Genomic DNA, 26,664 nt, shown 5'->3' on the forward strand with positions numbered 1-26,664 from the left:
CATATGTTGTGTTTGTGTGAAAGTATTTTTATATACAGATGGTCTGAATGCTTAATTACTTAAGGCCAGATTCAGCCAAAAATATAGCTAGTTTCTATGCTGCGAAGCCAACACAAGCTGGGGAAGCTTGCCTGAATCACAGAAACAGTTATTGCAAAAGAAAGAGTAAAACATTGTCATTTGAAAGAAAAATACAATAAACTTCCCAACATGGCTCTATATCTTCCAGAATTTTTGAACACCATTTTAATCTGTATTTTTTGCTTCGTAACATATCAGTCACTAGCCTTCCACAGGCACACTGGGGTATTGAATATGGAATGATAACACATAGTTAAGGGGCACTGTTTACTGTTACTGCACTTCCATAAGTGAAGTCATATAGCATAACTCAAATTACATTCTCTTATTCATGAAATGTCACACATGATCTTTCTGGTTATGCATTTCTTGCAAACAAAGGGGGTCAGTTTCTAAGCTGATGTAAATTGTTTTAGCTCACAGTGGCACCACACCTATTTACACTAGCCAAAAATCTGGCTCAGTGGTCCTAATCCTGAGAGGTGCTGAGAATACCTATAACTATCTAGCTTTGGCATACTGAATACTCCCAGCACTAGCTACCACTGGAATCATTGGGAATTTTCTCAGGGCCATAATGGTGAATATGCAAAACAGATAATTACAGAAGATCTCAGAACAGAATTTGGCCCTAATTTATTGAATCTCTCAATACCCCAGAGAGACTGCTAAGAATTAGTAGCCCCGTATGGGGTTAACTGTACCACAGAGACATTAGTTGATTTCTTCAGGGTCACAAGGTGAAGTTAACTGACTTACCCAAGTTGATACAGTGAGTCAATGGCAGAACTGGAAACATAACCCAGGAGTACAACTTTCAGCCTACTTATAGACATAGATCCTAAAGAACTGTTCACAACAAAAAGGTGGGGAATGGAGGTTCTCTTTTCCCTTTTTTTATATATTAAAATAATTGAATGAGGATGATTTTGTTGACATTTACAGGTAGTGGGAGGAAGGGGAAACCAACCCTGGACATGAGTGGTAGACTGTTACACACCCCAATGTGCTTTATTCTAAACAGTTCGGAAACAAAAATGGCAGTATTTAAACATGAGGAACTTTATGAGACTATGCCAAAAATGTGGTTGGAAGACTGAGAATGTCTTGACATTGCAGCATCATGTTGTAAATGGATGTACTCCTAGCTCTTACTCAGCCAGAGCTCTAGCTATGCTCTTTTTTTGTATCAAAACAAGCTAGACTCCAGCCTACTATAATCATTGCAAGAGGGGGCTTAAAAGAACGTCTGAAGAGGAAAACAGCTATAATTATTATTAATATTTAAAAGGGTGCAAAAGAGCAAGATAGATCAAGCAAATAGGATGAGTTACAGTTTGCTTGCACTTTGTCTGCACACAAAGCACAAGACTAAGCTGAATAGAAATCCTACTCTGATGACCATATTGAATTTAGTGAGAGAAAATAAAAGATATAAATGCATATAAACATCACCTTTGTCAAATGAGATGAGTTGTCAGTATACAATGGAGGCCTGAGAAATAAGAATCATCTCCGAAAACAATCATCTAACTTGCCGAAAAGATAAGAGTTGTTAGAATAATAACCTAGCAGGCCAGCAGTGTAAAAGAACTCTATTGAAACAGATGTTACAACAATAATCTGCTGCTTGGAGTCTAAAAGCTCTTAAGGGCATGAACAATAATAGGTGGTAGTTAAAAAAAAAAAAAAAAAAAAAAAGCTCAAAATGTATTATAACACCAATCATTCCATAACTGCTTACATTTTTCCAGTTACTCTTTCAAGCATTGCTAAGATTTGGTTGTGTGATGTCTTTTTGTATCGTATGTAGTTCAGTTTGATAAATGGCTGCTAGCTTATCTAAAATATGCCTGAGTACAGAATGATGTGCTGAATGTCAACAGGTGCACCATTTTTGTGGCTTGGCATTGCAATATATAGTGTTCTGGATCATAGCCTCAGAAGAAAAGACTCTCTAGGTTCTTAGCTTGCAGATCATCTGTTTTCCCAGCTGGGCCATTGTGCTTTTGGCCCTTAACAACTAGAATTATCACTTTTAGGGGAGATATGTTTGTGCTGCTACGCAACTCCTTAAGTGCTTTTCCACAGAAACTTCTCATCCACCTCAAAACTAGCCCCCAAAGAGCAGTACATGAGAGAAAATGTTGTGGCCCATCAGAATGTAGTGTCGCGTTACCATCTTTTGAATGTTTATAACTTTTTTGTACTTTATAAACCTGCTTATAAAATAACTTTTACTATTGACCCCACCATGTTTAGTTTGAGCACCTTTATTGTTTTGTGGTTCACAAACCAATCCACATTAAAGCAGGCAATATTCAAAACAAAGCCTGTTTTCCCTTCTTTCTGTTTTTTCTTTTGTTTTTCTTTAACTTAGTTTAAATAAAAGTAGCTATAAAATATAATCATGAGAACTGCATCCTGAGAATATAAAACATACAAGAACCTGAATAAAATAGTATGAGAGCAAGTGCCCTATAAAAAATAGAAACATAAACACTGCAATATGAGATTTTATGCTTATATAGCCCTTTGGTGCTAGGGAAGCAAAATCAACAGCCAGCAGATATTCTTTCTGATTTATTTCTAATATTTTATTTCAGTTTTTGACAATTGCTTGTAGTGACATTTTTTTTCCTTTTGAGAGTATTAAGCTGCATGAAATCCTCTCTAGGGTTATTATTTCAATTCAGATTAGCTAGTCAAATGACTGATCAGTTTGCTGACAGATATATGTTTATTTTGAGTATTGTCAAATAGCAATCACAGACAGCTGAAAATTAATACATATATAAACCAGAACATTCATTAGATAGCTCACAGGATTAGGTATCAAGAACACTGGTTTCATTGCCAGGTCTGCCACAGATTCAAAGCATGACCTGGGAAAGTTTATCAAAATTATTATGAATTAGTTTCCTCATCTGCAATCTGGGGCTAATGCAACTAAAACTCCATAAGGGTGTTCTAAGGTTAAATTCATCTGTATTTGTAATGTTGTTTGAGAGCTTGAGACTGAAAGAGTTATAAGAGTGGAAATTACTGTGGTTTTTAAATGATTATGATTCTTTATGAAGCAGTAACAGACTGTAATACTTCTCTTGTTACACGAGTTTCATGTAGGGCCCTGTTGTGGGGTCCCCCCCCCCCAGAACTGAAATGGGTTAAGGTGACCAGGCAGGCCAATTAACTCCACAGGCTGCACCTAGAGAAAGAACCAGAGAGGAAGGAACTAATTGGAAGCAGGTTCAGCTGTGCAGCAACAGGTAGCTGGCAACAGATGGGGGCAGCTGGGGAAGGCTGCAGGAAAGCAGGCAAGTCACACCCTGGGAAGAGGAGAGTAGGGGGAGGTTGGAGCTGGTAAACCCAGAGAGAGAAGGGGGACCATGTGAGGTAAGAAGCAGTGCAGAGAAGAAGCAGGGCTAAGAGAGGAAAGCCTAAAACTGCTGAGTTGTGCCTACCAGACACTGAAGGAGTGGAACCAATGTGGGGGAAGGGAAGCCTACCTAAAACTGCTGGGGAAAAGGAATTTTGCTACTCCGGAAGTGGGGAAACACTGACTGACCCAACTGGAGGACACTGCAGTTCCTGGGATGAGAGAGGAGCTGCAGACCTGTGAGAGGAGCTGTGCAATGGCATGCAAGCTGAGGAAGGGGGCATTGACCTCAACAGCTAATCCTCAGAGTGACCCCGAGGCACCACACTAGCGGTGAGTGGAGCACCTTGTGACAGGCCCCCTGCCTGTTTTCTCAAAGAGTTTTGAAAAAGTGTTTCTCACACTCTCTTGTTATTTTGGAATTTGGAATATTCCACACAGAGCAAGAAATAGCACTATTTCTCAAGGACCTATGTGTGACTAACTGTATTTGAATGTTGTCATTTTGATTCAGTTTATTAAAGGAGAGTCAGACATGGTGATGTAGGCAACAAACCATAGAACAGTGACAAAACATTTCAATAGAATGTATATGGTCAAAACAATCTGCAAGTGACTCAAACTTCTAAATATAAAGCACCCATCATCATTGTCCAAAGCTTAAGAGATGTTAAGCCGATCTCTGGCTTATTCAGAAATTTCATTTTCCAGAGTTGCCTGTAAAACTCTTTTTTCCATAATTTTTTTAATTGCAGGTATCTACATCCAGCTGAACTTGTGCTCTGAGTTTTTCTTAATATAATTGATTACTGTTATTTAATATCAGAGCTGGTCAGAAAATGTCAATACATATAAAAGCTCTTTTAAAAACTTCATAAACCCCTACCTCCATATTCTGACCAGCTGTATGTAATATTTGGGGCCTGATCCTTGATGTAAATCAACATAGCTCCGAAGTGAGTGGAGTCATACAGATGTAGAACAACTGAGATAATACCCACTTTTGCACCACAGTTGATAGAGTAATCTAAAATACAGTTTGCAAACTTTTGCAATTTCTGAACAGCTGTTTGATCCAACCATCTTCATGGTTCTTACTATTGGATATCATGGGCATTTGGACAGACTGCTTTTTGTTTGCAACAATGTTTACAGAAAGATTGCTCTGTAGATACATGAGAACAAAATTTGTTAATTCTTATTCAGTATTCATTATTATTCTGTTAAAAAAGCTTCATGAATGCCCCATAAAATGTTTTTGCATGAACTAATTAAGAATAATTAATAGATTTATAAACATCAAATTAAGCTTGTGAATCATTCACAACCAGAAGAAATCAGTAAAATCAATGAGCAGTGCCTTGCAGTCCCCCCACCCCTCAAAAAACCACCAGTTCAGCGTAAAACCCTAACTCCATCCTGGTTTCCTTAAAAGAGGACCAAGATTCATGGATCTTACTCACATTTTAAGTTTGTAATGAAACTTGTAACCTTTTAGTTGAAAGAGGCTCTTAATGGTATAATGCAGGCCCTATACAGCTCTAATATTAAGGAAATGAAGCAGATAAAATTGTGAAATGTTTCATCACAAAATTGAACTGTAATGGTGAATGCGTTGGGTTTTTTTTTCTCCCTAAAGGTAATTTAATACAAAATACTTCCTACTAAGGGAACTCCTTTTTCCACTTGTCTATAGGCTTGATCCAAAGCATGTTGAAGTAATGGAAAGACTCCCATTGTCTTCAATGTTTCTTTGCAACAAACCCTACCTAAGGGCATAAGCACATCATGAACTTGTAACAAGGAAAAGATGCTGTTTCTATTTTGTTATTAATTTATGAAGAGAGAAAAGCAGTAGATTAAATTACTCTATTTAAAAGCCCCAGTTTTCCTGTTCTCTGCTCCAAAAGAGAAAAATTACTCCTGGTAAGAGTAGGTAGAAAATAAAAGTAGAAAAATAAGTCTAGTTTTTTTGGCAGCTCAGAGTCTTGATTGGGCACACCATGAAATATCTTTTTACATCTTTTAAAAAGACATATACGTTACTCCAGGCAATAAGACAGGACTTCTTGCTGAACCCCAAATGATCAATAGCAAATGAAATTATCAACTTTTTATTTAATCTTTGTCAGTTAATTGTCAATTTGTGAAACGTTTACCAAAGTTTCAAACGTGATATATGAATTACAGATTCGTGACTTGGATTTTTAGAAGTGTCCGGTAGGGCTATCCCATGTTTGTGAACATAGCCCTTTAGTTCTGAATGCTGTTCTATGTACCATCATAGATGGTTCAAATGTAACTTATTACTGCATGGAGAGAGCATCTCATTTATGAACTGGTAGCAAAGTTTTCAGGGTTGTGGGCTTTCATCTGGTGTCATTCTATCAAAATGCCATAAACGTTTTTTCATATTCATTCATCTTTATTTGGGGCCATGGCTGCATACAGGGCTCATACAAAGGGCTTGTCTATGTGCAGGATTCACAGGGAAGTTAATACAGAATTTCAAAGTGGATTAACCTAACCACAGAGACACTTTTAATGCAGAATAAGTGTGTCACCACAGGGAGCTAGAGCAGCATATCTGTTCAACAGTAGCTATTTTGCACTAGCTATCCTGGACTTTTTCCTCATGTACACAAGCCTGCATGTCTGGCCCTCAGATCTGGCAGAAGGCAAGATGTATTGTGTAATGGCATTGCAGCCAGTGGTCCTCCTGACCACTCTTATCTACTGAGTACATTAAAATTATTATGCAATAGGCAACGTGTCTCCTTTGGACATAAGCCTGGAAGTCTCAGGCCAGGTCTACACTAAACTTACATGGGTAAAACTAGGTTGCTCAGGGATGTAAAAAATCCACACCCAAGATCAGTGAAGTTGTATTGACTTAACCCCAGTGTAGACAGTATAAGGCCGTTGGGAGAGCTTCTCCTGTTGATGTAGCTACTGCCTCTCCTGGAGGTGAATTAACTGTGCCAATGGGAGAAGCTCCCCGCTGGTGCAGTAGTGTCTTCACTAAAGCTCTACAGCGGCACCAGTGCAGCTTTCTAAGGGCATGACTACACTTGCAGAGCGCTCTGAGTTAAACCAGCCCTTGGAGAGTGCAGTAGGGAAAGCGTGCAGTCTGTCCACACTGACAGCTGCAAGCGCACTGGCGTGGCCATATTTACGGCACTTGCAGCAGCATTGGGAGCGGTGCATTATGGGCAGCTATCCCACAGAACACCCATTCCCGTTCTGGTGCTGTGGCTTGTGGGAAGGGTGCGAGGGGTGTGCAACACCCTGTGATGCATCGGTTCGCATCCCAATAATCCGTGTGCTTCAATCCACCTTTGACGCCATCTTTCAATGTTTTTTGTACTGCACGCTCTGTCTTCCATTTCGGTCTGTGGGTATGGAGCCCGAACTGCTGAGGAATATGCTGATGAGTCTCGCCAGCATGTCACGTTTGGCAGTTGAGTTACTCCTTAAGATCCAAACTGACAGTGAGGACTCTGACGTTTATATCGACTCGAATAACACATATGACATGAGATTGCTTGTGGCATTCACGGACATGTTCACCACTGTGGAACGCCGCTTTTGGGCTCAGGAAACAAGCACTAAGTGGTGGAATCACATCATCCTGCAAGTCTGGGATGATGAGAGTGGCTGCGGAACTTTCGGATGAGAAAAGCCTCTTTCATGGGACTGTGTGAGGCGCTCGCCCCCACCCTGCGGCACAAGGACACGAGATTGAGAGCTGCCCTGACAGTGGAGAAGCAGGTGGCTATTGCAATCTGGAAGCTGGTAACTCCAGACAGCTACCAATCAGTCACTAACCAGTTTGGAGTGGGGAAGTTGACCTCTGGAATCGTTTTGATGCAAGTTTGCAGGGCCGTTAATCGCATGCTCAGAAGAACCATGACTCTGGGTAAACCTTTTGTAGCTCTTTGCAGTCTGGCTGGGTCTTAATTATCTAGTAATTTTGTATCATCGGCAGATTTTGCCACCTCACTGTTTACCCCTTTTTCCAGATCACTTATGAATATGTTGAATAGGACTGGTCCCAGAACAGACCTCTGGGGGACACCGCTATTTACCACACTCCATTCTGAGAACTGACCATTTATACCTACTCTTTGTTTGTTCCTCAAATTCTTTTTTGGCCTTCCTAATTGTATTTTTATACTTTATTTGCCAGTGTTTATGCTCCTTTCTATTTTCCTCACTAGGATTTAACTTCCACTTTTTGAAAGATGCATTTTTGCCTCTCACTGCTTCTTTTATTTTGCTTAGCCATGGTAGCTCTTTTTTGGTTCTCTTAATATGTTTTTTTAATTTGGGGTATACATTTAAGTTGAGCCTCTATTATGGTGTCTTTAAAAAGTTTCCATGCAGCTTGCAGAGACTTCACTTTTGGTGCTATACCCTTTAATTTCTGTTTAACGAACCTCCTCATTTTTGTGTAGTTCCCTTTTCTGAAATTAAATGCCTCAGTGTTGGGCTGCTGTGGTGTTTCCTGCTACAGGGATATTAAATTTAATTGTATTATGGTCATTATTACTAAGTGGTCTAGCTATATTCACTTCTTGGACCAGATCCTGTGCCCCACTTAGGACTAAACCAAGAATTGCGTCTCCTCTGGTGAGTTCCAGGACCAGCTGCTCCAAGAAGCAGTCATGGTTCAATAGGTGCCATGTCTCCTTTGGCCATAAGCCTTGAAGTCTGAGGCCAGGTCTACACTATAAACTTACATCTGTAAAACTAGGTTGCTCAGGGGTGAGAGCCTAGCATCTTTCAGGTTTTAGTATCCCATTGATCTGGGGTTCAGCCTCGGAAGATTAAACTATGCCAACTGAGTTGAAGCCAGTATCTGCATATTCCCTGATTAATAGCTTCCCTGTTGTTTCTCCAAGGACACTTGGCATTTTCTGTGATATTACCTCACCTTTGCCATTGTTTTGTTTCCTGTTGGTTAATCCTTTACAGCCTCCTTTGATTTAACTCTATGAAGCCCTGCAGGATAATATCATACCAGTAAACTGCATGCACTTTATTTTTATATATAAAAATATTTCCCTCAATATCCACAGCAATTGATTGGACTTTAGGGTAGCTTTCAGCTACTGCTTTGGATATCTAAATGTGCTTCAGCATGGGTCTGGGTTTGAGTGAGCACACTGGGATTTTAGTGTTGGAACTTGTGTATAGGTCTAGAACTGCCTAGTTTCATCCATTTCCAAATAAATGATAACCAGCAACCCAACCTTGAAATCAAAGTACATTTTATCCTTCGGAATTTTAAAAAAGTGGAAATAAGGTACACATTCTTTTGAACGGTTACTGACACCCATCTAAAAATGTGGTGATGGAGGCATTTTAACAATTATTTATTGTTGGTGTTACATCAAGAATGACATTGTATGGAAAGCATCCTGTAAAGTGTTTGAAATCAAGATAGTCTTAAAACAAAGAGAAATTTAATTCCATAATATCTTTATAATGAGGCATTGGCTAGTATAATCAAATTTCTGTGATTTCTATAAATATTGATGTATCAGTAGTTTTATATATGTCCATGGAGAAAATCACTAGCATAAATACCAAATCTGGTCATATCCTGATTTTTGTGTGTGTGGTAATAGCATATACAGTAGCTAGTAGTATCAGAGCTCCTGCTTACCAAAGATCCTGCCCAAAGCTATTTTAATCAAAGAATTGTTGAATCCATGCCATCCACTGCTACCAATGATGTCTGGCCCGTCAGCACAGCTAAAGCAGTACATTTATCTCCTTGCACCTCATTTGAGTCTTATTAATGCTGACATCTGTTCAGGTCTTAATTACCACATTACCACAACTAGTCCCTTGTCAAATCTAACCTAATACGTTTTGCACTTTTGTTTTTGAGCTACGTTTGTATCTCCAGAAATATAATAGCTGATAAAAGAAATATTTAAGAATATAAGGCCATCCTACTTCACGATTTGAGGCTATTAAAATCTTGAGTGCTAATATTTACTTGAGACTGTGGCAAAATTGTGAAGTGAATGAGACGTGCTTTGAGAGATGATCAATAATCTTAATTACAAACTGCTTTTTCCAACAAAGTCAGTAATACTGTTGATGGGACATGTAGTAATTTCTCTGCATATATATATATATATATATATATATATATATATATATATATATATATATATATATAATATATATAAATAAAAAAATTTTAGGTTTTTAGTGTAAAACTTTTCAAAGAACGGACCCTAGTTGGAACCATTTTATAGAGCAATCTCAAAGGCCTGTATACCAAGACTGAAGCATTGTTCTACAGTGTTTGTACTTCCTGAACACCTAATACTGTATGATGATTTTGGTGCTGACCATTTGGTGAATAACAAAACCTGAGCACCTGAAAAATTTTCAGATGATGAGCTCAGAATGAGTCAGTACATCATCATCATATTAAACACTTAAGCTCAAATTTTTAAAGGTACACCTCTACCCCGATATAACGTGACCTGATATAACACGAATTCAGATAGAACACGGTAAAGCAGCGCTCTGGTGGGGGCGCAGAGCGGCGCACTCTAGCGGATCAAAGCAAGTTTGATATAACATGTTAAGATTTTTTTTGGCTCCCGAGGGCAGCGTTATATCGGGGTAGAGGTGTATTTAGATAGGCATCTAGTGGGATTATCAGATGGGCAGTAGTGCCTCATTCCCATGGATTTCAGTGGGAGTGTGTGTGCCTAGGTGCTTTTGAAAATCCCAGGAGGTACCTATCTACATCTTTTTGGCACCTAAATACCTTTTAAAGATCTGACCTTGAATACAGAAGATCTGTGGCTGTTGCCATTGAATAGACCCAAAGGAAATATGCCAGATTTTCAGGATGTATTATTCAGGTGTTTTGGAAATTGGACATTGAATTTTCTTTTGCCTTTCTTTTTCATACATTGTCCATCTACCGATGATAAAAATGTGGCATGCTGGAATACTGGAAAGAGACGACTGAACTTTATTGCCTGGCACCACTCAGCTGACTTAAATTTGTAAGCCTGATCCAAAACCTTGCCGTCACAGAACAAGTTCCTTATCTTCAGACTAAAGTGGCTGCTGGCAACTAAGAACACAACCTAGAACTCTCAAGTTTCTCATATTTCATGGGTCATCTCATTTTAAGACAGGTTTTTCTTGCCATTGCCTCTACTTTTCAGGGATTTTTCTCTAGTTACTGCAGCAGCCCAAGGGGAGTTAATAGATTCATAGATTTTTTTTTTAAGGATAGAATTAACAATTAAGATCTAGCTTAATCTCCTGCAGCTCATAAGTCATAAAAACACCATCTCGTTCTTGCATCCACTCCCATAAAAATGCCTCTCAACAGTAAGGAAGAATTGCCCTGCATATAGAGGAATCTTCAGCAAGCATAAGAGTTATACCATCCCCACTCCTTCTCCATACTGGTCACAGGTTCTCGTAGATGTCCTAAGGTAAAGAGCCTCCTCCACCTATTCCTCTTCATGTCAGGCATTGGCCCCCACTGCATCTGTGACTCCAGATGCCCCTGACACACAGACTCTATTGAACACAGAAGATTTCTAAAACCATTTACATAAAAGAATATTAGGTAAGGGAATGGATATGGACCAATGAGCTGAAAAGTCAACAGAGGACTGAAGGGAATTTAACAACAGTGAAACAGTAGCACAATCCCTTCCTTGTCTAAAACCTTTAGCCCCTACATAAAGTCTCTAACCCTACTGGTGGTGCACATAAAGTTGAGATGCAGTAGCCTGGTGAGGCATTCCGCTTTGCTTGTAACAGCTCAGTCTGGACCTCTGGCCTAGTGGGGGGTATGTTGCCCCTCAGCCTTTACCTGCCCTTGGGACATGTGGGTCTGAGTCCAAAAGTTCTCACAATGCATCCTAGTAAAGCAGTGTCCATTACAGTCCTTTCCCTGGGCTCTCTCTCACCAGCATCCAGAGCAAGACAGTCCCCATTCTTTCCATGGAGGCCTCCATGAAGACTACTCCTGCCAAGATGGCATTTCTCACCCTCCAGCTTCTTGCCACTGAAGGCTGTTAATATTTAGGTAGCAACTGCTGTTTGCAGATGATACAAAATTATTCAGTCCAAAGCAGATTGCAAAGAGTTAGAAAGTGATCTCACAAAACTGGGTGACTAGGCAACACAATTCCAGATGAAATTCAGTGTTGATAAATGCAAAATAATGCATATTGGAAAACATAATCCTAACTATACATACAAAATAATGCGGTGTAAATTAGCTATTACCACTCATACCAATCTATGATCTTGGAGTCATCATAGATAGATCTTTGAAAAAAATCCACTTAATGTGAAATAGCAGTCAAAAAAGCTAACACAAATGTTAAGAACTGGTAGGCAAGAGGTTGATGATCAAACAGTAAATCACATAATGTTATTATATACATAGTACGGCCACACCTTGAATACTGCATGCAGTTCTGGTTACCCCATCTCAAAAAAAGATATATTAGAATTGGAAAAGGTACAGAAAAGGCAAGAAAAATGACTAAGTATGCAACAGCTTCCATATGAGGCAAGATTAAAAATACTAGGACTATTCAGCTTGGAAAAGACTAAAGAGGTATATGATAGGGTCTACAGAATCATAAATGGTGTGGAGACAAGGAAATATTATGTACCCCTTCATGTAACCAGAACCAGAGGTCATCCAGCGAAACTAATTGTTTTAAACCTGATGCCAATCAAAAGGAAGAACATCTTCACAAAGCACAGAGTCAATGTGTGGAACTCGTTGCCAGGGATGTTCAAAAGGAACTAGATATGTTCATGGAGGATGGGTTCATCAATTGCTATTAGCCAAGATGGTCAGGGATGCATCCCCATGCTTTGTGGTCTCTAAGCCTCTGACTCCCAGATACTGGGACTGAACGACAACAGATGGGTCACTGGATGATTGCCCTGTTCTTTTTATTCCCTTTAAAGCACCTGGCATTAGCTGCTGTCAGAAGACAGGATACTGGACTAGATGGACCATTGATCTAAGCCACTATGGCCGTTCTTATGTTCTATGTTCTTATTACATTGTGTTCTGAGAGGTGGAGGGGACATGTAAGGAAAGGGCAGAAATGCAATATGATTCAGTAGTCCTAGCCAGTGTTGTGGCTGTTAGGGAAACGTTATCCACTGGCACAAGTTAGAGCAGTCCTAAAATTGTTCTACAGTGCTGGCAGTTGATTTGGCCTCCAGCAATGCCCATGATTAGGGGAGGAATGAGTATTTCTTCCGGTACATGTTTGTCATAACCCAGGGACACTGAGTTTGTTCGGGTAATGTCTTTGAGATTCAAAAATGTCAGGATCTTGAAAAGTTTTGAAATAAGGCAAAAAATCCAGCAAGAATTGGTCTCAGAAATATAAAACTTTGACTACAACATGTGTCTGAATTTGCTATTTTCTGGTATTCATGCTACCAAGAACAAACACCATATGTGCTGTTCATTTGCCCAAACTGTGAATGTATCAGCGCTAAGTGATGGTTAATGAGGGGGAATATGCAGAGCTCAAGGTGGCACATCTTAAGTAGCTGTACCGTGTAAAATGAATCATAGGTTTTTTTTTTGTTTTTTTTTTTCATCAGTGCCACTTGGCTTTGCCCTAGCACACACTGTATAAAATTTTAAAATGACCAAAGATCATGCAAAAGGAAGATTGATTTGGACTAATCTTTGAAGGGCCTCATCAAAAGCCCACTGAAATCAACGAAAAGACTGTCATTGATTTCAGTGGGCTTTGGGTCATTCTCAAAGGCTGGCTCTATTTCAGTGGTGGGCAACCTGCAGCCCGTGGGCCATATGCAGCCCATCAGGCTAATCTGATTGCAGGCCATGAGACATTTTGCTGACATTGACCGTCCACGGGCACGGCTCCCCGCAGTTCCAAATGGTCACGGTTTGCTGTTCCCAGCCAATGGGAGCTGCGTGAAGCAGCGGTCATTACATCAGCAAAATGTCTCGTGGCCGGCAATCAGATTACTCAGATGGGCAACAGGTTGCCCACCACTGCTCTACTTCAAAGAATAATCATGTAAAAAAATATACCAGATTTGCCTCTTTTTGTGTATTCAGTGTCATACCTACTAACGTTCATGTTAGGGTTTCAATTCATGTTACATCTACACAATTAATCTAGGTTTTGAGTGAGTGAGGTGGATTCTATTCCATTTTGTGCATCACCAACAGAATGATTAACTAAGACCTAATCAGTCACACCTGTGCAGTTTGTCTCTTCAATGGTGCCACACAGGTGTCACTTGGATTACAGAACCTATGTTTTTGGTGACAACGCATCTTGATTTTTCTGAGCCCAGGATAAGTTTGCAGCATTGGCTGTTAAGGGGGGGGGGAAGTTTTTACTTGTAAACTCAGCAGATAGTGAGGCTTGCAGTGAAATGTGAAAGACCGATGACACAAAATGTAGTACAATTTAGATTTTCACACACATCTAGGAAATTGCATGATTTTGTCTGTAAGAAGTGAGTGAATGAGGCAACAGTCAGGGAATTTTTTTACAAATTGTTTTCATGCTATGGAGTCAATTATCTGAAAACATATATAGGCATCTCTCACCCCCTTCTAATTTCTGTCATCTTGTATCTGCTTTCATATTCCCTCAAGAACATTAAGAACAATGAGTCTTTTTTTACCAGAGTTGTAGCTTGGTTGGTGCATCAATACAGCTAACTGTTAGTAATCAGAGTCTATAACTGCAGAAGAGATCACTACAGTTTTACTATTAAACCTGAGTATGTCATTATCATTTCTAAAATACAAGTGCTAATGTAAGTCTGCAGTGCTAAAGACCTTGCTGAAGGCTTACATGTTTGGAAAGAGCGGCAGGTCTGTTGCTATAATTTGCAGTGTGTTGTTGCTGAATACAATGGCCATTGGGTGACTTGTTTTAATTTTTCACGTTCTTTCTACTCTTTTATTCATGTTTCAGCAGTCTGTCAGAAGTTTAGGGTTGGTCTCTTTTTTTAGTAACAGTGCGGCGTTCACTGAGTGTGTAGATGACACTCAGCAATTTTAGATGCCTTAAAAGAGAGAGGAAGTATGAATAGAGAAAATGGAAGACTAGCTTTACTTCCCCAAATGCCAGTGTCAACATATATTGCTGTATTTTAGTGCTTAGTTTAGCACTGCCCATGGACTATTTCAGTTTTCTGGATCCAGTATACTCACTGTGCATTGACATTGTATCAGGCAGTATATCAGTAAAGTAAGACAAGTTAAATATCTCAGTAATTGTTTGTCTTGCTACAGGATTATACACATGTTCATTACAGCATGGCCTAGGTATACTTGGTCTTGTCCCAGAGTGGGAAGATAGACTATAAATCAGTGTTTCCCAACCATTTTTGATACCAGGGATTAGCTTGCTGTCCTCCTAAATTATTTCAGAGACTGGCACTAGTTCACGGACCGGTAGTTGAGAAACATTGCACTAGATGTCTCTCAAGGTCCCTTCCAGCCCTCCACTTTTATGTTGCTATGATTAAGGAGACAGAACAATACATTTTCAGGCTGGATCATGAAGACATCTTGTCTGGCTGTGCAAGGGCCAAGTGATGGACAAAAAGCTTCCAACCTCCTTGCACAGCTATGTAAAGATCATTCAGTGACAGTCCCTATGCCCTGGGGAATTTAGGGATTGTTTGTCCCCACAATGAACTCCAGGGAAAAGAGTGCCAAAAAGGGAGTGAGAATGGGCAAGGTTGGACCATGCTTTTGTTTTCTCCTACGATAATGCAGAGTAGAGCCAGCTCATCAGAGGGAGCAATCTTTCCTATCCAAATGGACAGAGCAGCATCCCATGCTCAAGGACAGCTTCTGAGTGTTTTGTGCCTGTCTGAGGAACCATTTCTTGGGGGTTTTTGTCCTGAGTTGGGACAGGTCCACACCCAAAACTGTGGCATAAAAGCTATTATCTAATCTTTTGTGGTATTACTGAATGCCTGGTGTAATAACGAGCAAAGTTGTATATTCCACTAGCACACGATAAAATAGCAATTGTATGCTTTGCTAATGCTATAATGGCACAAATTCATTATCTTTGCCAGTATAGTGTGTCCAGTTTCTCTCCTAACTGGCCGCTTTAATTTCATGCATTCTTTTTTAGTAAAACTTCTTTTTTCTCTCCAGAAAGCATGTTAACTCCAGAGTCATTGTCTATATATGGTAACATCTAACCCCTCCCACTACTTCTCCTTTGACCAACACCCTATCAGACTCTATTCTCATCTACCCTTCCAAATAGCTGTCACCTACCCTTCACACCATTGCCAGTCAACTTCCTCTCTGATTTTGACTCCTGACTCTCCCTTTCTCTCTCTGATCTCAGTCTCCTGCCATCATCCTTGCTGACTGCAGTTTCCATATTGACATCCCTTGCAACACATTAGCAACCTGCATCCTGATCCTCACCTCCTTCCATTTTTTTCAGCCATGGATTACTCTTCCACATACCAAAATGGCCACTTATTCAACCTTATTTACTCTAAACACAGGTCTTTCTCTATTTCAGAGTTTTTGTTTTTTTTCTGGCCAACAACTCAGTCCATTCAACATCAGTCACTCATGCCCTGTCTCTCTGTCTCCACTTTGACCTACCATGATCTACCATACTTCAATGTGCTTGACTTCTCTGACACCCTCATCTCCCGCCTCCAAACTGTCCCCTGCTTGAGATCAGTACAGTCAGTTGTTCACTCCCTCTATTGTACTCTCTCCACCTTTGACTCTCATGCTTAAATTATTTGATTCATCAAGGATCTCTCTCTCCTTGATAATTGTAATATCCTACTCTCTGGCTTCCCAAACACACACATTTCCCCCATCAATCCATACAAAATTCAGTCATCATCTTTGCCCATTAACTTGATTGTGTGATTTTGACCCTTGAATATGTCCACTGGCTCACCATTTGCTATTGTATCAAATCCAAGTTTAGCACTTTCAAAGCCCTGTATAACTCTACTTATCCCATATCAAACTGTGTGCACTACCTACACCACCACCTCTGCTCTGCCATGTTCTCACACTTGACCATTTGCCAGCTTTCCACACCATTGCATTAGTCTTTTTTTTTTCTTTTTTTTAACAGTCTAGTTCAACCCATACCACATCCATAATACAATCTTCTTGCGCTCATCTGCATGATCTCTCCCCGTCCACATTTAAATCCCTGCTAAGGAACCCACTTCTGCTGTGCTGCCTTCTATGAATCTAGCTGACCTGTACAAATCTCTATTTGTTCCCCTTCACCTAACCTCAGTCTGCTTATTTGTCTGTCCTGAGACCTGTGAGGCCTCTGAGACAAGGATCATGCCTCCTCATCTATGGGAAGAACCTAGCAACTCATTAACACTACCACGAACAAATAATAAATAAATCTATCTTGAAATCAGCATGAGATTTATATTCTAATTGGAAACATTTCTACCATTTTAGCCATCAAGTTGCCATTTGCTATTTATCAAAGGCAAAGTTAATTGCTGGTCTTTGTTGTAGCTATGACTACGTAAGCACATGTGGTGGTGTTGTGGTTTTTTTTTTTTTTTTTGTTTTTTTTGTTTTTTTTCCCCCTGAGATGGAAGGAAAGGAGCTCTTAAGTATAATTTATAAGTTTTTTCTTGACAACTTCCTGAATGACCCTGGTAAATTTTGTGTCTTCAGTAGGAGTTGAAGGGGTGGGAAGTGTCAAAGAAAATGAGAGAGAGCGAGAATGATTGTTTTTTAGTTTTATATAAATGCAAACCACCTTCAAAAATTCTAAGAAAAACTTGACTAACCTAAACAACAATTTGCAGTAAAATCACTTATTACTCAGTTCCCATCTGCAGAATCCAATTTTTAAGTCACACCACTGTGCTAAGTATTACTTCTCCTAGATAAGTGTGCTGAGCCTGAAAAAAACAAAAGTTTGGTTGTTAATAAATTAAGACTAACTCTTAAACAATCATCAGGAGATTCTTATTCCAACATAACCTGCACTTGGGTCAGAAACCAGCAAAAGCTTAACGTCCTAATAATATCTTGTGTACTAGTTCTTACCTGACTCTGATCTGTAGTTGGGCGGTACACTAGGAAGAAAACAATTTAAAATATTTAAACTGACAGCTAATAAATAAAAGTTGAACCATACCACTGTCTGTTGTTTGGTTAATGTCCTGTAGCAATCTAAAAGGTCTGACCTTTGTGTACAAGTTACGCATGAAATGAAGCCCTGAACAGTCGTCTTACAATTCGCTTCTTGCCCCTCCTGTTCTGATGGTTGTAGTGGATGCTGCTCCTCCTGATGCTGGCTAGGAGGACACTTCTGTTCATGTTACTACCATGAAGGGATGCCTCTAGTGTTCCTACAACAGTTACTCTCTGCTGAACTCTGAAGAGGCTGGCTTGTTCACAAGTTTCTACTTGTTTGATTCTGCAGTTATGTAGGCCCTGGTGCTTCATTGGCCATCACAGAGGCAGATGCCTGCACTCACACAAGGATCAATGCAGGGTCAGAGCCTTGTTTTTTAAAACAATAAAGTTGAAAAAAGGTATTTTTAATTGTACAATGTTTATAAATATTCAACAAACTCTATTTAAGGGAGGGGAGGGGCAATGGATGCAAGAAAATGTGATTTTTATTTATTCACATCCAGAAAATGTGTATATAATTATTTGATTATTAGAGTAGGAATGTTTTTGTTTTATTTACATCTAGTTAAATCATTGGTGAGGGAACCAATGTTGTTTTTAGCAGTTAGATCATAACTACTCTTTCAGTGACTATAACTTGTGCTTTCATTGTGCAAGCATCACCATCCAAGTAATGTTCTTTTCATTTAAGCAGTGACATCAGGAAAATGTTGTTTGAATTAAAATAAATAATGCTTTGATAGAGCAAGCATCATTTGTGCAAGCAGAATAAGTATCACAATTATTTGCACTCAGCCTATGGTTATATGGATGGGGTCTTTTCTGAATTATTGGAGAATCCAGTTTTACACTTTTTTTTTTAAGGTAAAGGAATCAGAGTGCTGCAAACTTGATTATATTTTTCCAGCCAATTTGTCCAGTTCTGTATCCTGTGCTGCTGCTGCTGCTAGTTGTTGATGTGCTAAAGACAGTACCATGGGAATCTCCCTTACTGCTTTCTGCAGTCTCCATTGATCCACTAACTGCCTGACCCCAGCCCTACTGAAGTCAAAGATAAAACTTCCATTGACTTCAGTGGTGCAAGATCATTCTCTACCTTCTTACTCCTCCCCTGGGTGTTCTTTTCTCTCTCTCAGGAAACTGAGCAAGTAAAATTTCAGCAGCTTATTATGGGAAGCTCTTCCTCCCAGCCTGCTTTTAGCACTTGCACTCAGCAAGATGACTGTTACGCTCCTTCTTGTTTTCCTTGTGTTAGCTTGGTCATCCTCATCACTAGGGATCTTAGAAATCCATTTGCCACTGAAAAATGCAGAATTTGCCTTTTTACAGAGAATCTTGTACATTTTGTGAAAAAATAAAAACATATTCACTATTAACAACATTTTACTGAAAGTACCAGTGTCACTTATTCACTGTGCACAACGTCCCCCTCTTGTGGTTTGATTTTTGAATGCTCTTTAAATTTACATAGCTAAACATACTGCAATAAACTGCTTCCAGAGTATAGAGGTTATTCAATGGCGTATAAGGCTTCATGTGTTAATGCATCTCAAATTTCACTTTAGCCTCCTGATGACAGTAATTAAAGTTACAAAAAAGAGGCAAAAAACTTTAAAAATCACCCCTAAAGACCATGTCACTGAGTTTTTGACAAGGACAAATTTCACATTTATGGTAATGTGCTGTTCTCTACTATAGGCAGCAAGGGTGTAGGTTACATTCAAAGGCAGACAACTGTAGAACACATGGAAAGTGCTAAACGTAAACTGAATGAAAACGAGGCTGAAACAGCAGGGTCCTAGACAACAGTAAAGAAACAATGCACTGTTAATCGTTCTATTAGTTTTATTTTATTATAATGGCACTGGTAAGCTTCCAGCTTGCTTCAAATTGTGAATATATCAATAAAACGTGTTACTCTGATACCTATATATATTGTGGCTAGGAAAACTAAAGTTCAGTGCAGACTCTATTTGAAAAAAAAAAAAAAGAGAAACTGTTTGGGGGCTTATCACGGAAAATTAGGATCCCTGCTTATCACCAGGTCACTTGAAAACTTGTCATTCTGCTCTACCACAGATATGTCTTCTCCTCCAGAGACTGGACAACAGCTTGTACTGCTCTTAAGCAGTTACCTCTGGCATCTAACTTCCTGCTTTTCCTAATCTTTGTTCAATTAAAAAAAATGCTGTTTCTTTGCAGTAAATCACCATTTTCTTCCACCAGCAGAAGTGATTAGCTGTGAGAATAAACCTGTGCTGGCGGTGACCATGTAACGCTGACTCTCAATTTCTGTCTCTGATCTAACCTGGCCCTTTTAGCAGATTCCTCCCTTCAAACCTTTCTTTCATTACCACTCTGAGTACTTTGAGTATATTGTATGTGCTGATGTTAAGTAATGGCAGTTACAAATGGGAATGAGACATTGCTTTAGTTACCACTGCAGGAGGACAGACTTGTGGTATTTCCTCAAATCTTTATACAGAGTCCCAACATGGGGAGTGTTTCCTGGATCTGACTATGCTTTTCCTAAAGAACAGGCATGTACATGCATGCACACAGGGTGGGTGCAAGGATGTTTCGTGCCCTAGAATCCATGGTCAGATGACTTCCCCCATGATGCTCTATGGTCTTGCTCTCTTGCTTAGCCACTGTGGTGCATCATGGGAAATGCAGTCCAGCTGTGAACCTGGCTCAGAGTAGAAAATGGGCACATGAAGCAACTGGACTACAACCCCTTTGAGGCACTGCAATGGTATTTTCAAATCTTTATTATTTCCCCCCAATTTGGGGTTGAAATATGTAGTTTTTTGGCTGAAAACAAAACTTTTTGAAATTCAATTTTTCAATGAAAAGTCAATATTTTGGAAAGCAGACACATTTTTTAAAAATTGTCACAAAACTCAATTTTCCACTGAAAACCAATTTTGACAGAAAATCTTTGACCAGCCATATTGTCTACCTCTCCTCAGAGATTGAACGTTTCTTCCCTCAGGGCTGTCCTTCTGAAAGTTCCCAGCTAACAGTCCATGTGTTTTTAAAAACAAGATTTGGTAGTAAAACAAGAGACAATTCGTATTACATTTACTTCAATTGAATACTCTACAAAGACCAGTGTGGATGTTTGCCCTTAGCTGAGTTAGAGAGTACAAGAAAATCTTACTTCTCTTAAAATCCAATCCCTCCCTGTGCCTGACAGCCCTCTGATACTGTATCTAAAAAATTTCCTGATCAGGACTTCCTCTTGAAGTCTTTCAATCCAAGCAGCTCCCAGAGTCAACTAGGGTGTGATCCTGCACCTCTGTTCCCGATCCAGTGTCTATTGAAGTCAATGCCCCCATTTAGCTCAATCTCAGACAGGCTCCCATTTTCACAAATATTTTTCTGAAGATAAGTACACACAGTAGGGATTGGTAATCATTTGGATTCCCCTGTCCTCCAGGAGATTATAAGGGCAGAAAAGAATGCCAATTAGCAGTATTAAATAGCTACCTTTTGAAATGCTTAACCACCTGGCTCAAATACAGTAATTCAAAGATTATCTGGTTAATCCAGGTCTCTCAAAGAGGCTGAATGTATTTTCCCCCATAGCCAGCCCTCTTTCACATTTTCCCTTATTATAAAATATCAGTTGGTCTATACTTAAAAGTTTTCCTAGCATAACTATGTTGGCTGGGATATAATTTTTCTTTCTGACAAAGTTATGCTGGTAAAAGTCCTAGTGCAGTTACACCAGAATAGTTTATTTTGGTTCCTGAACAGAAATAAACCATTCCAGTATGAGCACTTTTAAACCAGTATAATTTTATCCACACTAAGATGGTGGTGTGGGAGTTGCCACTTTGACTATGCAGGCATATTTAAAGCAGCAAGACTTTTTAAGTGTCCATAGGTTCTTAGCAACAGACCCTAGACTGTCCATCACAGATGCATTTGTAAAAAATTGTGACATGTTCAGTTTGACTGGTAAATTGTTCATCATGAATTATTTGACCATCTCTAATAATCAGTAGGGTATATAATCATAAAAGTGAGTTTATAATGGATTTCAGTGTAGTCATGACTAAGTGCATGAATTTTATAATGGAAACCTCATGGCATTAAAAGAGAACACTACTGTCACTATAATTTTCTCTGCTATGAATGTATTCAGCCTGTGGGGGCCCCATGATGACAGAGAGGGAATATGAGTGAGCTGATGTCTTTTATTGGACCAAGTTTTGTTGGTGAGGGAGACAAGCTTTGTAGCCACACAGAGCCCTTCTTCAGTTCTGGGAAAGGTATTCCTACCCTCACAACAAAATGCAAGGTGGACCAGATTTAGCATAAGTAGTTAGGGCATGTTGTAAGGGACCACTCAAGGTAGAGAGGCCCATTAACACCCCTGCTCCTATGGACAACTATATACAAGGAGCCAACAGATCACCATACCTATCTTCATAGATCCAATAACCATCCCAGACACACCAAGAATCTGTTTATCTACTGACAGGCACTCAGATACCAGAATATGTTCCAAGGAGAAAGTCTGGGATATATACATTAAGACACTGAAAGGCACCTTCATAAACCAAGGACACCCCACAAGAGGAGTAGATCGCATCATAGAATGGGCCACTCAAATACCCCAAGAGGATCTCATTCAATACAGAAATAAAACACCTCTGACTGCACACCCCTAGTTACCATTGTGACAGGATCCCTGGGGTGCCACCTGGGACCGTGGTACCACTGTGCCCCCTTATCTTTCCAGCCTAGGCTGTCTCTCTCAATGCTTTGCTAGAGCAGAAAACCCCTCCAGGTGCTGTCATCACTCAGCACAACCACATGTGGAGCCCCACACCCAGCTAGATGCATGAATGTTTCCCAAAGCCACTCATGAATCTCACAGAGAAAGGCACTAGCCAAGTCTCCCCAGCTCCCAGCCGTGTACCCAGGGCCAGCTCTATAGGTTTTGCCACCCCAAGCAGCGCACCAAATTGCCGCCACGGCAGGGGCAATTTGTGTGCCCTTAGGGTGGCAGGCGCGTTTCCACGGCGGCGGCAATTCGGCAGCAGCTTCTATGTTTAGCTGAAGCCGCCGCAGACAGCTAAACTTAGAAGCTGCTGCCGAATTGCTGCCACCGCGGAAACGCGCCTGCCGTCCTAAAGGCACACGGACTGCCCCCGCTGTCCACGGCGGCAATTCAGCGCGCTGCTTGGGGGCAAAACAACAGGGACTGCTGCCCCTTGCGGATTGCCACCCCAAGCACCAGCTTGGAATGTTGGTGCCTGGAGCTGGCCCTGCGTGTACCTCAGGAATATACCGTCTTGCACTACTCAAGATCCTTTCTTGACCCTTGCAAGTTTGTTTATTGGTTCACCACTTCATCAATGGAAAGTGGATATGCACCAGCCTTTGTAACATGAGCAGATTTACCAAACACTTCAGGCAAACTCGCTGGTAAAGATAAACAGTAAAAACAAGTTTATTCATTACAAAAGAGATTTTGAGTAATTATAAGTGATAGGCAAAAAGTCAGAGTGGTTACCAAAAGAAAAGAAAATATAAGCACACAGTCTAAACACTCAATGCTATTAGACTGGGCAAATCTAGATTAAGCACTTTTTCTTACCCCACTGGATATTGCAGTTCATAGTACACAGATTTCACCCTTGAAACCTGGGCCAGTCTCCTTTGTTGGAGTCTTCAGTCTTCTGAGTGTCCTTGTTGCTTGAAGCATATGTGAGGGAGGAGATAAGACCAAGCATGGTGCCACTGTGTTCTGTTGTATACCCTTAGTCCATGTGCTTGGAGAACCCCAGTCCAGGCATGTCTGATGGGCATTGATGAGTCACAAGGTGAAGCAATACCCCCGATGTATCTCCTGTGAGTGAGTCATTGAATTGTAACTCTTCTGCTGGACAATGGCTGGTGATGTCTGTTCAGCACCCACCTGGGAATTAGTTACCTCTTCCCTTGTTATTGTCTCTGGAGAGCTAGTATCTGGGCACTTCCCAAACCCCCAGCATATCTGAGTGAAAACCATACAACACAATTCTTATAATTTTATATACATTAATGGTACACATTTAGATGGAACAATGGTTTTTAGCAGATCATAACCTTTCCCATGCTACCTCACATGACATGCTTTATATTCAATATCACAGTTATATGTAAATGAGGAATATGGGGATTACAGGGTATACCCTCAAGGTATAGAATTCACAGCCACCGATACCACCCCACACGGGCACTGTATCATCAAACAACTACAACCTATACTCAAAGGGGACACCTTCCTGAAAGAAATCTTCCCTGAACCACTACTTCTGGTCTTCAAACACGCCCCCAACCTCTCCAAGCTCACCATCGGAAGCAAGCTGCCCGCAGACTAGGACATACCAACTCAAAGTCGCCTCAGACCATGCCAAAAACACAAATACAAAACCTGCAGCCATATCTCCACTGCTACAATGATCAACGCCTTCCACAACACACCTTTCAAGAACCATGGATTCTACACATGGTTATCACAGCATGTGCTATAGCCCATCCAGTGCCCTCCTGAATGGATTTACATAAGAAAATGATTAAAAGACAAAAAAAAAAAAACCCACAATACCTGTGGATGAACATTTTTCATAAAGTGAACGTTGTGAATGTGCCTTTGGTCATTTGAAGGATCACTGGCATTATTTATTTATGAGATTATATATCAGTGATAAAAATATCCCAAAGGCTATAGCTACCTGCTGTGTCCTGCATAATATCTGTGAAACAAAGGGAGAAAATTTTCCGCTAGGGTGGAGATGTAGAGGCAGACTGATGAATTTGAGTGGCCAGATACAAGAGCTATAAGAAGAGCTCAAAACAGAGCTATACAACTATACAGGGAGGCTTTGAAAGACCATTTTAATAGTAAGCCAGAGTGATGTGTTGCTGTACTATGCTCCACTAGGCCTCTCTCTTTTGTGGCCTGGAATGAATCTTGTACTCATTGCTCTATATGTAGGAATCTAACATTGTCAACGCACCTATTGATCTTGTTTGTGAAAGATGTTATGGCTTCGGTGACACAGTGCAAAAACAAGAAATTGATTGCTGTCAGACCTGCTCATCACCAGCACCCATATGCTGTGAACTAACAAAGATGAATTATGTTCCAAAAAAACGTAATTTTATTCTGTAACATGAACCAGGAAAAAAATAGAACTTAATAAAGCAATAAATTAAGTGTTCAGAACTTACGAAGGGGAAAGAAAAGTCATTTCCATTTCAGGTATACGTACACCAACCATGTCTTTCACAGGTCAGTGTATATGAAACTGTTCTTTTCTTTAATGTCTCCCTGGGTAGAATGGTCAGGATAGTGCATTGACCCCCGATGCCATGTGGCATGTTGAGGTGGGGTATAGGGAGATCTCAATATAGAGTCCTCTATGGAATGCAGAGGGAGGTGAGTCCGCTCGGGGAGGTGGTGTTATTAAGTCAGTGTAGTGAGGCATTTACGTTGGTGGGAGCCAAGTTTTAAGTGAAGATGCTTCCACAACTAGGTCATTGTAAGCTGCCTTGTGTTGACCTAACCATGCAGCGTAGACCAGGCCTAAATCTCTCCAAAGGAATATACTTCTACTTAGAAGAGTAATATATTCTTGAATTCTCAGTAAATCTGATTACTTATGCATTGAATTTCATGCCTGAACAAAATCCTTGTTTTTGTTTCCTACAAAAGGTTTTTGTTGTTTTGTGTTTTTTAGCTCTTTGGAATTGATGAATGGACACAGCAATCATACTGTAAGTGTATATAAGGGGAAATGGCAAAAGCAAGAAAAAATAGTGTTCTTTCTTATACTGATAAACAGCTTCACTGCTATTTGGGAAAAAAATCAATAAAAAATCCACTATTCTTCATGATTGTAAGTGAAGCTTTTAAGTAGTTGAAAACTGTGACTAACCAACAATTATGAGAAAGTATTCCTCTCCTTAATATAAAGCATTTTGTGTGCAACTTTTCTTTTACCTGCTATAGCTTTTTAGTTAAGATGCCACCAGCATCCAAAAGATGCCTGAAAGCAAATCCTCATAGCTATCTGCATTATGAATTGTAATCTAACGGAAGGCTATGAATTGGCTGCAAATTAAAGTTATGCTCTTTCAATTTACACACAAGATGGATTAATTCTAAAACAACTCAATTCAGAATTCAGCTTATATGGACAAAAGAACCTGCTTTCCAGTTATTTCTTCTTCTTTTCATTCCAGTAGTGTGTGCCTTGCATCATTTGTGTACAAGTGACATAGGTGTGTGGAACCAGGAAGATCTTCAGAAGATTAACATACAATCTGGGCTCAATTTTGCAAGTTCCTGAGTGGCCCTTGAAATCCATGAGAGTTAACGGCACTATGCTCCTTGCAGAACCAGTTGTAAACTGATACGCCTGCCTCCGGCAGCATAACTTTATTGATGAGAGATGTGTGAGACAGCTTCTGTTTAATTTGACTTAAACTGAACAAAACCCATGTGCAGTTACACTGCCACTTTCAAGTTTGCATTCTAAGAAATGGTTGTCTTTGAGGAGAAGTTGGAATTCAACTTACTTTGGATCCTTGACCCCTAAGTTATTCAGATTCCTTAATATAAATACCCTTTGATAAACACACTGCTAATATGATATATCTTTCTAATACCTCTGTTCTGAGAACAACTGTGCAGAGAAATCAGGGTGTATTAGAATACTGAAAGCCTGATGCATTAATGCTGTTGAGGACTTTGAGCTACAGAATCTAAATTAGTTCTCAGGGAATAAAAAAGGATGGTAGCTCTGTCAGGGTTATGGCTACACTAAGGAAAGTTACTTTCAATCTTAGATACCGGGGAATAAATCCCTGTTCCTTGGGTATAGTGTTAATCCAAAGAACAGTGAAATGTTGTTAGTCAGTACAATTCTCTTTTCTGATGTCTTGGTTCCCTATTGCTCTTATGTCAAGACACAGCAAAGCCTTAATCTATCTC

At 39.9% G+C, this 26,664-nt stretch overlaps 1 protein-coding gene across 1 annotated transcript in view; it reads left to right on the top strand.

Annotated features, from left to right (window-relative positions):
• Nucleotides 1–26,115, top strand: part of LOC120406723 (polypeptide N-acetylgalactosaminyltransferase-like 6) — a 157,135-nt gene extending 131,020 nt beyond the window's left edge. Inside the window, exons 3-4 of the mRNA XM_039541787.1 lie at nt 25,409–25,445; nt 25,914–26,115. Of these exons, the coding sequence (XP_039397721.1) occupies nt 25,409–25,445; nt 25,914–26,020 (144 nt within the window). The 3' untranslated portion in view covers nt 26,021–26,115. The remainder of the gene's footprint in view (nt 1–25,408; nt 25,446–25,913) is intronic.
• Nucleotides 26,116–26,664: the final 549 nt, after the last annotated feature.

The sequence above is a fragment of the Mauremys reevesii genome, linkage group 5, assembly GCF_016161935.1.
Source record: "Mauremys reevesii isolate NIE-2019 linkage group 5, ASM1616193v1, whole genome shotgun sequence".
In the NCBI taxonomy this organism is placed as follows: domain Eukaryota; kingdom Metazoa; phylum Chordata; order Testudines; family Geoemydidae; genus Mauremys; species Mauremys reevesii.